The 17,854-nt window shown below is 36.5% G+C and overlaps 1 protein-coding gene across 1 annotated transcript; it reads left to right on the top strand.

Moving 5' to 3' along the window:
* The first annotated feature begins 4,988 nt into the window (after nucleotides 1–4,988).
* On the top strand, nucleotides 4,989–10,722 carry LOC123538424 (medium-chain acyl-CoA ligase ACSF2, mitochondrial-like). Its single transcript, XM_045322519.2, has 4 exons — nucleotides 4,989–5,095; nucleotides 5,331–5,439; nucleotides 6,097–8,065; nucleotides 8,777–10,722. Exons 3-4 carry the CDS (start codon nucleotides 7,130–7,132, stop codon nucleotides 9,557–9,559), a joined length of 1,719 nt encoding a protein of 572 aa, XP_045178454.2. The 5' UTR covers nucleotides 4,989–5,095; nucleotides 5,331–5,439; nucleotides 6,097–7,129; the 3' UTR covers nucleotides 9,560–10,722.
* The last annotated feature ends 7,132 nt before the right edge of the window (nucleotides 10,723–17,854 follow it).

Genomic DNA, 17,854 nt, shown 5'->3' with positions numbered 1-17,854 from the left:
ATTCACTATGATGAGGTTTTGGAAAAGTTTAAGAGACTGAATAAGCCCACTTAGCTGATTTGAGAATGTTGAAAACTGTTGAGTGAATTTACTTGAGTTTATTGAATGTAACATGAATGATTATTGTCCAATACATTAAATACGAAAAAAAAACATATATGCATTCTTTGTATTGCGTTACACATTATTAATTCTGATAAGAGTTTATTAAACATTATTTTGCTTATAGTCATGTAAATAGTAAGAAAATACAGGCTTGAGATGCGATTCAGTACCCCTAAAATGCACCAGAACTCGCCATTTATGATCCTGTTTTTAAAAAATTTCAAGGGGAGTTCCACCTTAACACCCTTACGGGAGGGGGATACCCCCTCCCGTACCTACCCCCCCCCCCCCCCGCATCCTCGCGGCCCCAATATCAAACACCTTCCGACGCCCCTGATGTATGATCTAGTTTAATGTGGGTCAGATGTGTCAACTAAACATCAGCTTTAGGATGTATCCTCGGGCGAACAGCTAATACTTTTTCAGCATAGCTAATGCCTTCTAGGCACAAATCTATAATCCAATAATTGGTCTCTACTGTACTGCCTACCTATACATGGATTAGCCATAACTTCGAGTGAGATGTTGTTCACCAAAACTGATGAAATTATTGAAGCGTTACTCCAATATTTGAGCCGCGCCATGGGAAAACCAACATAGTGGGTATGCGACCAGCATGGATCCAGACCAGCCTGCGCATCCGCGCAGTCTGGTCAGGCTCCATGCTGTTCGCTTTTAAAGCCTATTGGAATTGGAGAAACTATTAGCGAACAGCATGGATCCTGACCAGACTGCGCGGATGCGCAGGCTGGTCTGGATCCATGCTGGTCGCACACCCACTATGTTGGTTTTCCCATGGCATGGCTCATTTATCAATTTGCAATTGTTTTACAGCAGAGTTATTCATTAACCCGAAGATAATTCCATAAAATAAGTACTTCAGTTTGTTGGTCACCAGTTTATAAAACACTGAGCCAAAAAACCAATCTCTAGTTTTTGCAAAATAATCCAATTTTGCAGAGCAGAAAAAATTGCAGCTTACACCTGGCGCAGAACAACAATAAAGTACAGGCGTGATTTCTAAATGATTATAAACTCCCGTAAAACGGGATGTATTTTTGAAACACGTGAAGTGCAAAAAGTCTATAATTAATTTCCTAATCGGACTTTAGGGGTGGGGGGTTGTGGTCATTATAGAGTGTCTTAATTAGTAATCTTGGTAAAATACAGTATTCACACTACTACTACTATAATAATATTTTTTGGATTGACGCCGAGACAATTATAGGTCATATACCTCCAAACTTTAGAAGGTTCAGGAAAAAAACCTAGGTGTCTCTCTTGGCATTATTTCACCATTTGCTTGCACCTGGGTAGAATCATCCAGCTGGGTCGACCATAAGCAGTTATAGTAGTAGTAGTAATGGTAGTAGAGGTAGTAGTACTATCTATGAAATGTTGTTATTATTATTGCTCAAAATTTTGTTATAATTATTTTCTTACTTTTACAATCCGTCCGTAAACAAAACGTCCTTTGTGAGAACGAGACATGGCAGCATATCATTACACTAATCAATATATGAAACGAGTTGTTTGCATAGCACATGTTCCACAATGATAATATCTTGAAGTAGTTTTTTTAATCTAACAGAAGGTGATCATCTACTTATCCTAATTAATAGTACCTTGAAACTTGCATAGATCAAATAAAATCTGTAAAATGATCCTTTCTGTAAAAAGCGCCTCGGCTATTGACAGAAAACATTGTTCATCCTCATACGTACTGCAACCTTACATAAACATGAAGTTGTCTTTTAACTTACACTATTTTAAGTCAATAAAACAAAATTATGTAACATGCATTGAACCTTTCAGATCTAAAGTTTATAAATCCAGACATTTTTTTAATTAGCCATACATTTATCGCCGAGGATTATTTTTTTAACAATGAATTCTGAAAAAATAGTTGTCATGCATGGAATTTCTGGCATTCTCTCTACAGTGCACGCAGTGGTCGAGAGGGCTAAGATGCTTTCCTACGGCGGTGAAGGCCCCTGGTTCGAATCCTGGCTACTGCCGTTGTGGTGTGTCCTTCGGCAAGGCACTTTATCACGATTGCCTCAGTCGACCCAGCTGTAAATGGGTACGAGCAAAATGCTGTTGGTAAGGTATAATTGGTTTTAATTTTTCTTAAAATAGGATCGCTCAAAAGCTCAACAGAGCTTATGTTAATTGTTTCACAAAGCGACGGTAAATAAAATTTACCTTTACCTTTAAAGTTACCTTTTACCTTTAAAGGATGAATAATAATGATGACGTTTGTTTATATGTAGTAATACAGATGCTGGCCACGCATTAAAAATGCAATGAAATTCTGGAGACAATAGAGGGGTAAAGTGTTATTTAGAAAATCTGTATATAGTACGTATTCTAATTAACGCCAGAAAGGCTAATACAATTAAGGTTTAAATAATTATATCATCATGCCTTCTAAAGATTAATTGAAAGATGAAAGTCACTAAAACGGGGCATTCATTGACGATAACAGTTACGTAATCAGGAGTTATGTACACGAATAAAAATATTTCCATTTTTTTTTTCAAATAGATGTAATTATTACCCTCAGTTTTCGTATACCGCGTCCAGATTTATTCTACGTTGTCCGGATAAATGACATTACACCATTACTTCTGGTTTATCAAAATTACACAACTACCTTAATAGCATGTCTTAACTATTAACATTACTCGTGCTATATACACTTAACTTATATTAAGGTAGCAAGGTACACTTGGATTCAAACATTTTGGACACGGACAGGATTACATGTAGCGAGTCGTAATATTATACTTCCCTAGTGAACAGAATCAGGGTGGCCATTTTATAAATTTTGTGTGCATGTTTTGTGCTTTTAATTAATGACAAAATCAGGACTCTCATACAAGAATATAGAAGGTTTGTATCCCACCCATAAAAATAACATGCCAAAATAATCAATTTTGCACTTTTTAGACAACCTGCAATGACCCTGTTGCAGGAACAATGTCCATTATTTTTGCATTTCTCAATTTAATAGGCACTACTGAACTTCAAGATATAAATGGAATGTCGGCCAAGCCATCTCGTTTTTTTTTTACAAAGTGGCAAAAATGTACCCGAGTGTCAATTAACAAGCATGGAACGATGATTTGAATTTTCCGCACTGAAGATGACTCATCGATTCATACAAAGCTAGCAGTATTCATGTTTTACAACTGACATCAGAAATTTATATGTATCAGCTGTTTAAATTTTCTTAAGAATTAACAATCATTATCTCTCGCTGTAATTTACAGACATCCAAAATCAATAGGTTCTAATTATTACAAATATTAACGTGGGCCAAAATTCGAAGTGTACGCTGCTACCTTATCATGCAGCTTTAAAAAAAAACATTGTCTGAATATCTCAATAACAGAAACTTGTAACCCGGTAATCCCCGATTTTCCCATTTTTCTATTGCGTCATCTAACTTACAAATCTTTCACAGTAAGATTAAAGCGAACAATCTCATATGAAACTTTATATAGTAAAATTAATAAATATACAAAATGTATGTCTTTTTATACAAAATTTCAATACTACATGTACATTTCACATTATTTCTCAACAAAGGTATTTGCCTCCTATTTTGTCCGATTTGAAAAGGTTTATGTAATATTTCAACCTTAGAGATACGTCATGCGCTTACAGCACAGGTGTTTATCGTACCATTTAGCGGGAAGTAGTTCAAATACTTGCTCATGTAAAAATTTAGTTTGAAAAGCTTTTAGTGCATTTCAATTTTGTCAATAAATTGAACTGCATTGCATCATTATGTTTTGCGAGGATGTTAAGATTTGTTTTTTTCAGGCCTCACATTCTTTTCCTTGGCTTCAGCTTACCTCTACCATACGAATATGTTTAACGGGCTCTATGATCCAATGAAATCAAATATAATTAAAACAACACTGAGCCCAAGTACCAAAGGTGGCGAATAAAAGTGACGTTTCGGTATCCGTCCCGAGAGGGAGATTAAAGAGCTAGCCACCATGGAGTCCCCCTTCTGTCCCGTCTTCAACCAGTGTGTTTTCCAATGGGCTAGATTATAAAACAGTGACCTGACATGCTTTTCCTACAACTCATTGAACCAAACATAGAAACTGTTTCAATAAAACTATACTTATGACAAATAAAGCTGATGAATTTTATGACCTTTAATACCTTACACGACATATATCCTCGCAAGGGTCCTTACTCATGCTCAGTGGATAAAAAGGTGCCACTAATTTTACGCTGTACGGTACATACGATATTATGAATGTAAAAAAAAACCAACAATTTTAGATGTTGTGTTAGTTTGGGACTGTTTCTGAAAAAAAAACTGCACTCTTATCATTGTGTCCAATCACATTTCTCTACATTTACTCATCACCCACCCTTTATATTTTAGTAAATACGTCACGTAAAGTAAAGCACGATTTCTGATTTAATCTAAAATAATGATAAACGAAAACAATACTGAAGCATACGTCTAGGTGCTGGCTATATTAACAGTATATTCATTCATATTAATAAATTATACTTAAATGCAAGAAAAAACATTTCTATAAATCATGTTTAAACCCTTATTTCAGAGATGTAAGACGAGCTTTCAAAATGTGGCCTTGAAACTTTTAAAATATAGAACAGGTATGGCTATAAATAGTATTTTCCTCTAAAACAGTCATGATTTGTCATTGTCACCTGTGTGTCTATAAATACAAAGAGGACAAATGGCTCAAATGACCGTTTATGACGAACCAATATATTTAAAGAGTGTCATATGATATTCAGAAATAAGCTTGCAAACTTGTTTTTGCTAGACGGCTAGAAAGTTTAACTGCAATATAACTTTGTTATACTTTGTAAAAATCACGCATCATGTGGATGCAACAGGATACAAACCAGCACACTTGTCGAGTTTCAGCCATTGTCATTGTTTAATATTCGGATACAATTTGCACATAACTTTACGGCAAGACATTATTAGGTTCTTGTGTTTCTTTTTTGTTTTTGTTTCGTAACAAGTTCTTTCTAAATCTGTGTGCCATATAAAAATAAGCTTGCGATTTATTCTAATTTTTGTTTCAATATTATCCATACATGGCACTAATAAGTAATTTCGTTAGCTGATACGGATTATGTTTAAATAAACAGTGGAAAGACATCAATACATCAATATATCTACCGCCTTTTCGAAATAATTTGTCTCATTAATATTTCAGGTACGGGCAGGCACCTGGGAAGAACTACTGATCTTCTCTAAGCCAGCTGGATGGCTTCCTCAGTCATGAAAATATTCTACAACCAATACGAGGTTTCCAACTCACATCGGTAAGGAGCAAGTGATTCAAAGTAAGCGGCTGTAACTGGAGTTCCCCCTTGCACCTCATTTACATTAAATTTTTATATTTGACAATACAAAGAATGCCGTTATAGACTGATCATATGTGTATTTATTAAAATAACATACAGTCAAACCCGTATTAAGCAGACAGTCAAGGAAGCGGCACAGTGTGACTGCTTAAAGCAGGTGACTTCTTTTTAATTACACTGCAAGGGTTGATTTCATGGAAGCACAGAGCACAGCATCCACAGTCAGAGCCATTCATCTAAAAGTAACCCCTCCGCAAGCAGAAACTGTAGTCTTTGGTTGCGTCGAAAATTCAAGTACATTTTAATGTTAATAATTGAACTAGCGATACAATGAGCTTCATATGGTTGTTTATGTAATTTTGGAATCAAGTACATTGTTAGAAGTTTTATTTGCTGGTCATCTGTACGGACTTTCAAATTAGAAACTTCCGTGATGTGATCAGTGATCAAATGTTGTTCAACAGAAGTACTCAGTGTATAAGCTTTAGTACTATTTAATTCGTTTCGTAAAACATTAATATAATGTAGGCGTGAAATGATGATAATATTGTTAGCCGCCTTGTCTGCTGGAACTAAAACATACTTAGAATGAAATTTTTGTTTTTTCTTTTTCAGATGTCTTAAAGTAAACTTGGGCTAAGGTGGAAGTAGGTGCTTATTTGTTTTATACAATTTAATACGGGAATCGACAATATTAAAGATGTTACGTTTCCAAGACGATAATGCATTGATTTCAAGACATTGGTCTATACTGAATGTTGATCTACAACCTGAACATTTTGGAATATTGATCCACGATTGCAGACCTGGGTCTACGTTGTATGTCGCCTACGACCTGTAGATGTTTTAACGTTGATCTGCTATCAGGACATTTTCGATTTAAATTTAAGACCTTGTCTTTTTAATGTTGATTGAAATACTTAAAAATAATGCAAAGTTCATAATACGTTAACATATTAAAATACCACTTAAGACTGGATATCGATCTACGACCTAGGCAAGTTTGAGTGTTGATTTCGGATCTGGATCTACATTGAATTTCATCTTCGACCTGATTATTTTCAAATGTTGATTTCATGACCTTGAATTACATTGAAGTTTGATATACAACCCGAATGTTTTGGGACTTTAATCTACGATTGTACACCCACGTTTACACTGAATGACGATTTACAAACTGAAAATTGTGGAATATTAGATTTCAGTTTACGATATTAAGTCCAAGTTTTTATCATGAAAATATGTTTACAATAATACAATCCTTTCAATGTTAGTGAAGAATAGGGGATGGAGGTTTGGTGTTGTTCTTTTCATTACCGTTCATAAACCAAGCCTGCTATTAAAACACTTCGTTTCAATCTGTGATTAAAATAATAGATCTCGTCCTCATATAATCGTATAAAACAAATTGGATCTCGACCACGCTACTCGTGAAGTATTTTATCTATAAACCAGTCGATAGAAATAAGCATACCATATATATACACATATTACCAAACAGAGTAGACAGATAAATAGGTTATAAAACTGGAACATGTCATGTAAATTTGTTTTTTGCTGTTATCTCTATTCGCATGAGTACGTATATCAGATTTACATTTGAGGACATATAAATAGTTTCAAAGGGTGACTTCACGTGAAAAGTAAAATGGATAAAATGTTTACGAAGAGTTATGTTAAAATAGATCGTCCTCCAATTGAATTAAAACACAAAACGATTCCAGAAGTATTGAAGTACTTCTCAGAGACAAAGGGAGACGGCGAATCTATTATTTTCGTGACCACGGACGGGGGTCGCAATGTTGTCACTTGGTCGGAACTTTACCAAAAGTCTTGCAAAGTAGCAAAATCTCTTATTAATTTGGGAATTCGGAAACAGGAAATCATCGCCATAAATTTGCGATGCTGTCCAGAATGGTTGTATGCTACATTCGGAGCAATAATGGCTGGGGCAATCCCTGTGAGTATAACGTTTACGTATACAGATGGAAACGACCTTATCGCAATGATGGGAAAGCTAGAGAAGTGTTCGCTGCTAGTTCTAGATCCTGGATTAGAAAGCATTAACTGGGACATCCTTCGGAGGCTTCTTGACGAATATAAAGCGGACGGTAAAGTTCGAAGTAAGAAAATGCCTTACTTAAGACATTTGTTATGTGTTGCGTTCGACAGAGAACCAGATGCTTCGAATGTTAAGGATTTCAGAGACCTTCTAGACGACTACCATCCTGACATAGAACTTCCCGACATAGACTCTAGTGAAATTTGTGGATTATTTCAAACGTCAGGAAGTATAGGGGTACCCAAGCTCGTAGCGCAGGTGCATCTTAGCACAATGAAATTAGCAGAATCACATGCATTCGACATAATAGAAGACAAGTACATCTTGTTCAACGATCAACATTTTAACTGGGGCGGAGGTTATCCATTTTCCGTTCTGACCGGTCAAACAAGGGTTACATTGTCCGAGTTTTGTGATCCGCCAAAAGATAGGATTTCATTTATGATTGAAGTTATAGAAAGAGAAAGATGTTCCATGGTATTTGCTCTACCATCTTTGATGCAAGAGCTTATTAAAAGACAGGTATAATAACAATTTTGCTGACTTAATTTCACTGAACTGGGTCCAATGATCCAAAGCCATTACTGCATGTTTTCATATTTAAGAAATTAAAGACTAATCTAATGGCTGTATAGCTGATGGCCCCTGTGTAGATGCTGGTTTTTTTTCAGTGAAAATCAAACGCATTTTTCAGTCGATCAAGTCTTTATTTTAATTTATGCTGTATATACTATAAGTTAAAGCAAACCAGTTTGATGTAGTCACAACGAATATTTCGAAAAGTATGAGACTAACTCGCTTCCGTAGAAACTATAATTATTGATTAAGATTACTTCAAGGGGTTTTCAATAGCCATTTTCGTTGGAAATTCCAACACAGTTGTTTTTGTTAACGCTGTATCATACCACACTCTTTATACACTGGTGTTATTGTGTTATTTTATCGTACGCATTGAGACTCTTGGTAGAAAGGAAATGGGATCCTACATAAAAATGCTTTGTTCGCTGAATATACAAGTGAAGCAGATTATACAAGAAAGCTGATAACGGTAATTCTTCCACATCCAATGACAGTATTTTAGGTCGATAAGGCTATTCAGTAAGGGAGAATCTAGTAAGTAAAAGCAAATCAGGTTGATGTAGTTATTAATGATTAATGTGCACATGTAAATACAATTACTTAACTCATAACAGAATGAAGACATTCTCAGTTTTATTTTATTTACTTTTCCAGGACAATTTACCAGATGACTGGCCTGTAGAAGCTATTTTAACCGCAGGACAACCTCTTACGAGTCGACTTGCTACCTGTGTTGGTAAAGCTTGCAAACATCTACTGTGCTTGTATGGTGGAACAGAAACTTTTGGCGTGACGGAGGCGAAAATAACGAACCCAGATGATTTCCACGAATTTGGATGCGGAAAGGCTGTGAATGTCCCCGGATTGGAAGTGAAAATCGTTAACGAGAATGGTGAAATTGTCCCCGTCAACCACAGAGGAGAAATGTATGTTCGATCGGAAATTATGTTTAAAGAATACTTTCATGATCCTGAAAAAACAAAAGCGGTTAAAACTCCAGACGGATGGTATAAAACAGACGATATCGGCCGGATGACGGAACACGGACAATTCTTTGTAGAGGGTCGGAAATCAAACATGATTATTACGGGTGGTTTAAATGTAGCTCCTGAAATCCTTGAAAACGTCATGAAAACATTTCCTGGTATCGATTTAGTAGTCACAGTACCAGTTCCAGATGACGTATACTATCAGGTTTTGTGCGCATGCGTGATAAGGAAACCAGGATTTACAGTTACCGAAACAGATATCCAAACGTATTGCCGTGAATATCATGCTGATAAACCAGGGCTTTTCACCGTTCTTCCGAAGTTTTACATGTTCTTTGAAAAGTTTCCTGAAACAAGAAGTGGCAAAACGTATCGGAAAGAGTTAGAGAGACTAGCATTAGAGCGTTTCGGACCTTCAGAGGACGTGTCCAAACTGAAAATCTTCTAAGAAGACATTAAGTTATTAATGAAACATGCTACACTTATTATAAAACAGAAAAACGATTATGTGTGAGTGTTGAGAATAGTACTGTTAATAAAGGAAACATTGTACTATTTTCGAGATAACGAGTAAACATAAAAAGAAAGTTTTCTTTACTACACAATGGGAATATGCATTTTGTGCTTTGTCTAACAAAGAGATACGCCAGATATTACATTTAACACTTTTTTCATTTGCCTGTTTTTGTCAATTGTATATATATATATATATATATATATAGTAGAGAGAATTTATACGAACTAAATCACCACCACAATATACCAGACCAATTACGGCAAAGCGCCTAGCAGTACAAGCGAACACGCACATGTCACAACAAGTCCACTAACCCAATAAGATTAGTTTCGATGCTGCTTTATATGCAAGCCCAAATTGCACTACACATTCGTACTGGTTCAACATTTGCATATATATACTTAAATCTCTGTTTTCATGTCTCACAAATCAGTAGTGACATTTTAGTCTTTTTAACTGATTGGGACCAGAGAAGCTATATTTTCTGTCTCTGAAAGTTAACTGGATCTCGAGGATACATTGGATATATAGAGATAGTTTGCATTTAGGGATATAATTATATTCAGAACAGTTGACTTTGCCATACGTGAGATCCGCTAGGATACAAGTTCGCATTATAAATTATTATATAGTAGAGAGAATTTATACGAACTAAATCACCACCACAATATACCAGACTAATTACGGCAAAGCGCCTAGCAGTACAAACGAACACGCACATGCCACTGCAAGTCCACTAACCCAATAAGATTAATTTCGATGCTGCTTTATATGCAAGCCCGAATTGCGCTACACATTCGTACTGGTTCAACATTTGCATATATATACTCAAATCTCTGTTTTCATGTCTCACAAATCAGTAGTGACATTTTAGCCTTTTTAACTGATTGGGACCAGAGAAGCTATATTTTCTGTCTCTGAAAGTTAAATGTATCTCAAGGATACATTGAATATATATATTGTGACGTCTGTGGGTACACACGTACAGGTTATCATAGTTTCATGGCTATTGTTCATGCATGCTTTTGAAACATTATATGATATCGAATAGAAATACTGACATCTTATATTGACAAATACATATATACTGTGAACGGTTAGTTTTGGCTACAAGGCCGGATTTGTTACCATCTATTTTGTATCTATGAACCTTCAGACCTCGCGATCAGTATTACCTGAAGTAAGAATTCATTGGTCCCTTTTGTTTTATACAGCCTTTGGTGACTTTCATCACGTGGATTAACTTATTTTTGCGAATTTGTTCTCGTACACAAACGTCAACTTTCCTTCTACACATGTCTTTGTCTGCGCAATTGCAGTCGTTTTAACGTGCAACTTTGTATTATTATACGGGCACGGTTTTTCCTTCATTACCGGCTCTTGTAGATGCATAGCGCATGTGCATCGGCTCCGTGGATTCGATCTGCGCCTCAGTTACGTGCACTGCACATATGCATCGGTTCGGATACGATGTCAGCACGTTCGCGCTACAGACTTGGAACGCTCGAAACAGTTCTTGGGAGTTGCTTTCTAGATTTTCTACCGATCAACAGACATTTTATCTAGCTTTTAAAACCACTAACTTAAGTAAAATACGTAAACTTACAGAAATTTAGGTAAAGTTTAACAATTTAAGCATTTTAAATTGTTTAAATATTCTAGTAAGTGTTAATGTCCGTTTTTTGGACAATTTCCAAATTTATTGACACTTTAAAAATTGCTAGGGCTTTGCTTCTTTTTGAGGTCTGACAGCTTGTGTTTAGAGTTAGGGAAGTATTTCTATATTATCTTTGATAAATTACTGCACCTTTTGAATTAAATGAACACATAAATAAATTATTTTAACTGTTACACGGTGTAATCATTTCCGTTCAAACTGTGACTCTAGCCTGTGACATTTTAGTCACCGCGGCTACATCACCTCCAGAAAGAGAAGATCTAGTGTCTTCGTCTGAATCACATCACTTAGAGAACCACAACTTCAGAGATAGATCGTCATTTATAGCACTACAACTCTACTGAGCCCGCCCCGCCCCCTCTAAAATATCAGCCTTGGCTCATAGTGATGCTTCCACAATTTCTCCACCGACTTATTTTCATCACACTGGTGGGCAGCTAGGCAGGGATTTGAACCTACGTTTCTGGGGCCATTCATGAAGAAATATTCAGTCAGCCGTACTTGAAACGTTCTACATTTTAACTCGTTAAACATCAACCTACCGTCAAGGTCAGCTCCGCTCATTTTTGTAAACAAAGGGAGACTACGCATACAACGGTTGTTACACCTATTGACATAGTTACTTTTTTCGCGTGTTTTCGCTTGACTGGTGAAATCTTTGCAAATTTCGAGAAGAATGCTTCAAATTAATCAATCATTGGCAGAATAATTTAATTTACACGAGTTGTAGGCTAATAGAATGCTGTAGCCATAGAGTGCAATTTTCATCACAACAGAGAGACTGATCGTCTATTTCATCCCTACAATTACTCTTAATAGGCAGACTTAGATATTTTTAGATATGCTGGTAAAGTGAGACCCAGCATATACGACCCCCTGAATACACCACAACCGCAAACAACAGAACCCTAGAGTGATTCAATATAGTTTGTACTCATAATAGTTACAGGCAGATTTAGATTTTTTTCTGATTTGCTGGTCCAGTGAGATCCTCCATATATACGACCCCCGGAATACAGTACAACCCCAAACAACTGAGGCCTTACAGATTTTAATAGATATTGAGCATTTCTTCATTAATTATTAGGTTTAGACATTGACACCAAGCCCAGGGATACCATGATGAGTGGAGATCAACCCCCTACTACAGCACACGAGTTAATAAAGTTAGACACAGATAAACCTCATCAAGATGACCATGTTCTGAACCAGCTAAATGAAAGTATAGTCATCGGTAGAAAATCTAGAACGTCACTCACTTCTAGATAAAAAGATAGTCTGGATGAAGAAATCTTGGCGACTCCGAGTGGGGAGGTGACCTTTAAGGCTGCCAAGACAGATACAGGCTAACCCAGATAGAATGACCCGAGTGGAGCCGCCTGTGTCCGGTGCGGTATTGGACCATGATTACAGTAAGCAAAATGACGAAACTGTGCGCAATAAGTATAGATGTTTGGGAAATGAAGAAATGCATAGGTGTTGGGCTTAGGGTGTCCTAATGAATAACCCTGTTACTGTAGAAAGCCGTGACCACGGATATGATACGGACATGATAATATGACAGCTCAGGTTGCAACAAAATCCTACTCAGTCAATCCTTTGGTTCTTGAAAGGTCCCGACTACAACTGAGTTACGAGCAAGCAAGTCTTGAAGGTTTGAGTGGTCGCATGAGTTCTACACACTACCTGACGGTCAACTATTTGCGAACCACAGGTGGCAACGACACCTAAGGTAAGATAGACTTCAAGCAGTGACGACCCTGGGGATAAAGGAAATTATTATTTTACTGATAATCCAGTACAGATGTCTAGAGATACTGCAGCCGTGTTCATGACACAACTAAGCAAAAGTAGATTTAATGATTGCAATTATAACCTAGGTTTTATTCGGGTATTAGACAATTACGTTCAGCGACAGACCACCTCATTTGAGAATAAGTTAAGACAGTTCGAACTTGTGGCCAGAATGAATAGATGGTCGAACATGGATAAAGCCGTGAATTTAATTATTAATTTGAAAGTCAAGGCACTTAGCTCATTAAGCATAAAGCACAGCTGCAAAGCAGACAACAGAAGAAAAATGAGACTTTCAAGATCTCGCATCTAGCACTAAAGAACAAGAAAATCATTCCCAGGAGCTACACCTTTAACCGTAGAACAAGAAGCTATCACATACTTCTTACAAGCTTTAGAAGGTAGTAAGTTGCGATTTTTTGTATACAATCCAGACCAGATAATCGACAGAAAGCTGTATCAATGACTTTAGAATGTCAGCTTTTTCTTCAAGAAAGATGGAAGGGCATGCGTTTCAGTCGTGGTATTAGAGACAATGACTGCCAGCATGCCCACCAGCATATAAGTATTGACAATATAGAAGACAGACTAGCAAAGATAGAAAACAGCACTTAACAACCTAGTAAGCCAACAAAGAATAAGAGTAATATTGATTACTTTCATTGCGGTGAAGCCAGAATGGTTACAACCGAGTACCAAGACAAGCAAACCAGGCTCGGAACAAGGTAGACTTGAAGAGGCTGTAACTGAGGGTCTAGATACATTAATTTCAAACGACCCAAAAAGTATAATGGAATGTATATGACAGTGAAAATTTATGACACAGTATGAGAAGCTCTAGTTGATACCGGTGCAACTTGTACTATTTTACACCCGAAGATATATGCAGAATTAGCCCAAATGTATGATTTATCATCAAGATGTGAAGAGCACTCCAAGTTAAAAACATATTCAAACTTAGGGTATGGTAAAACTACATATAGTGATTAATCGACATAAATATAGACCAAAGGTGATTATCACAGATGTTGAAGTACCTATGGTGATCGGATTAGATTTTCTACATGAAAATAAAGCTCAGATAGACATTATTGATCCCCCTATTCTGTTACAGGGAGAAAAAGTAGTCTGCCAGTTAAAGAACAAAGCAACTTCAGTATACAAAATACAGTTAGCACAAGATACTGCCATACATCCTGACAGCGAGCTAATTGTAAAATGTAAACTAGACCGTCAGCCATTTGATTTCAACACAGGTATGATAGAAGCACCGAGTGACGTATGGCAAAAAAACAACAATGTGTTCTAGTTGATAAAGCCTTGGTTAACCTCAACTACGACCGTTTACCAGTAAGAGTGATGAACATAATAGATAAACCTGTGAAATTATACAAAAATACAAAGGCATGTCAGATTAAACCAGTTGAGAGAGTAAAGCCAGAAGAAACCAAAAGGGCCATCTCACAACATTTATACTATAGGAGAAGAACTGTCACCTTACAAGAGATACCTGATCAGTATATAAAGCTTGTAAGCCAGACCTTACAGAAGACCAGGTAGTTGAAGTTAAAAAAGAACTATTAATAAAATATCGAGATGTCTTTTCTAGGTCAAAAACAGATCTAGGTCAGACAGATACAAAATGCAGTAAAAGCCAGGTTAGCACCACCGATAAAGCAATAACCTGAAAGAGTACCTATAAGTATGCGATGCGCGAGAACGTAGAGACAGAAATGATTGATGCAAAATTAATAGAGCCTAGTTCTGATCCCTGGAGAAGTCCCATAGTTCGTGTGAAGAAGAAATCAAAGGAGATAAGACATGTATAAGATATGTGTCGACTTCAGGAAAATTAATGCTGTAACATTATAATAAAATATTCTTACCCTTTGCCAAGAACACGTGATTGCTTAGTTTCCTTACAAGGAACAAAATAGTTTTCTACTTTAGGTTGCATATCTGGGTACTACCAAGTGCAGATGCACCCAGACGACAAAGACAAGACTTCTTTGGTTTGTCACAAAGGGCAGTTTGCCTTCAAAGTGATACCTATAGGAATGTGCAACAGCGCTAGTACCTGTCAACGCCCCATGGAGCTTATAATAGCTGACTTACAATATGAGATCCTCTTCATCTATTTAGATGACCTGATAGTATATGCACAAATAATTGAAGATCACCTGTACAAGTTAGAGTTGACACTACAAAAACTTCAAGAAGTCAAATTGAAGGTATCTCCCAACAAATGCTTCTTGTTTCAGATAAAGGTTAATTTCTTAGGCCACACTGTATCGGAAAAAGGAGTTCAGACAGAATCCAGCAAGATAGAAGCAATAACAAAGTAGCCAAAACTAAAAAATGTGACAGAGGTAAGAGCCTTTCTTGGAAAAGCAGGATACTATCGCTCATTTATCAAATCCTTCGCTAAAATTGCCCGCCCCTTACACAAATTGACAGACAAGGACGTTCGCTTCATATGTACGGATGAGTGCATGCGAGCATTTTTAAAATTCAAAGATGCTCTGACGTCAGCCGCTATTCTGGGATATCCCAATACGAAAGACCACTACATTATAGACTGCGATGCCAGCTCATTTTCGATTGAAGCCGTTTGCTCACAAGTACAGAACAATGTTAGAGAAAGTAATAGGTTATTTCAGTAGAACATTGAACAACAAGAATTCAAATATTGTACAAGTAGAAGAAAACTACTTGCAATAGTAGAAATCAGCTAAATATACTCATTACTATGTGTATGGTTTGTCCATTAAGATTAGGACAGATCGCGCCTCTAAAACTTGGCTTATGAATATGAAGTTATCAAGCGGTCAATTAGCCAGTTGACTGGAGACATTAAGATCATATGATTTCGAAATTTCTCACAAAGTAGCGCGAAACGGCCTTTCAAGCAGACCATGTGACCCTTGTAACGTCTGTGAAAGACGCGAAAAAGCGTCGAGGGAAAAGAAAAAGAAAGAGACGTGTAGAAGTGTTACTCAAGAGTTTCCAGAGAATAATGAAGCATTAGATTTTGTGACTTCAGTGAAGAGGGATGAGTGTAATCATAGGACCCATCTACAACACAGTGTAGTTAAACCCAATTGCTGGTCCATCAGTTGGACAGAGAGACAGCTGGGTAAAACCATTAGAAATAGCAGTTACAGCAACGTCAATTACCGACACCGTCACCAATGACGACCGCCGACATCGACGACTACGCCAACCGCCGACAACGTCGCCAATTACAACCACCGACTTTGACGCTTACACCAACCGCCGACATCGACGACTACGCCAACCGCCGACAGCGTCGCCAATGATGACCGCCGACATTGACGCCAACCGCCGACACCGGCACACAAGTCCATCCTCCATATTCAACGAATAGTCGAGCTAAGTACAATAATGTGTTTAATGTTTGATGCAAACTGTGACATGCAATTAAAAGATTAATAGAAAGATAGAAATATGCCTTATGAAGTAACAAGATTTCAATATAATGAGAGATAGATAAGTATTTGGAAACAGCTCGTCGGCTGTCTCTGCAGACGATGCTGTAAACTGACAAATATAATATCTAGAGAAACAAAGCAAAAGAAGCAGATGTTTGAAATTGCTTACCTAAAATACCAGTTCTAAATAAAAAGAATCATTACAAAATTTCTAAACATGCCAGACTTAGTCATCAAAATTTCAAAATCAGTCTTCCAGTTTCATTTTCTAAATTAGTGCTATCTTAATTATTAGTGCTAAATTAGTGTTAACTAAATAGCATGATTTTTCTCACAGGAACACTTGATCCGATCGATCTAAAATATATCTTCGTCAGAAAATCAAGCAAATCAATTAAAACGATTGACAATGCATTAAATTTCTTGTATAATACATTAAGGTAAGGGCTAAACATAGCACTGCTTGAATATTTTGCTTTGCTAACACTACAATATTGCATCTTATCTTTTCCCAGTATCATAATTGGTTTAAACATATTTTATTCCTTCTTTTTTATGACAACATATACAATTTACATATACAGAACATACACAAAACATCATAGGAAAGGTAAAATGGTTGGACCACAAGTTCATCTAACATCAGTATTTCGGTCCTTCCGTCCGGCCCGAAGGTATTTTTAATGGAAAATTTATATTATTGATTGCTTCATAGCATCACTATTCTAGGAAAATACAGTGGAATCTCTTTAATCCGAACATGCTCGGACCAGAAAAGAAGTTCCGTTTAGAGGGGTTTTCGGAGGTTTTTATTTTAGACCGAAATTTTATGCTGTTTGTTATACATATTATGAATATCCATGCACTTGTGAATGGATTAATAAACAGAACTAATATATAAGCAAGATGTCGATCTATTTAGTGTCATGTCAATTTTCATGTTAATTTAACCTTTTCAATATAAATTATAAAGTTTAACGTCAATTTCACCATTCTTACATTCGCAGAATGTAGCTAAACGGAGAATATTTTACTTGTCTGGTTTGGTTCCACTTACAGGGAATCAAATACCTGCTCAAGTCCTTAATTCATGAAATAAACTATTCTACTTCTTCTTCTTTAAGAAATTGTACAAAAATATGCAAAGATTGTACAGAACAAACAAAATTATAAGGATCTATATTAGCAGCACTTATCACAAGTACGGCTATTCTTATAATAAATTACAAATTTCGCTTAAATCTTTTCACGTCTGTGGTAATTGCATTCATCTACAAAGCAGACACCTGACATGACTCAGTT

This window comes from Mercenaria mercenaria, chromosome 18 (assembly GCF_021730395.1).
Source record: "Mercenaria mercenaria strain notata chromosome 18, MADL_Memer_1, whole genome shotgun sequence".
In the NCBI taxonomy this organism is placed as follows: Eukaryota; Metazoa; Mollusca; class Bivalvia; order Venerida; family Veneridae; genus Mercenaria; species Mercenaria mercenaria.
Note: the sequence above shows the minus strand (reverse complement) of the source record. Positions and strands in the feature narration are given on the sequence as shown.

Bases quoted from the DNA above. Each gene is read 5' to 3' on its own strand.
- LOC123538424 (XM_045322519.2), top strand. From the start codon at position 7,130: ATGGATAAAATGTTTACGAAGAGTTATGTTAAAATAGATCGTCCTCCA. The intron at 8,066-8,776 runs GTATAATAACAA...TTACTTTTCCAG, and splicing joins AAGAGCTTATTAAAAGACAG to GACAATTTACCAGATGACTG.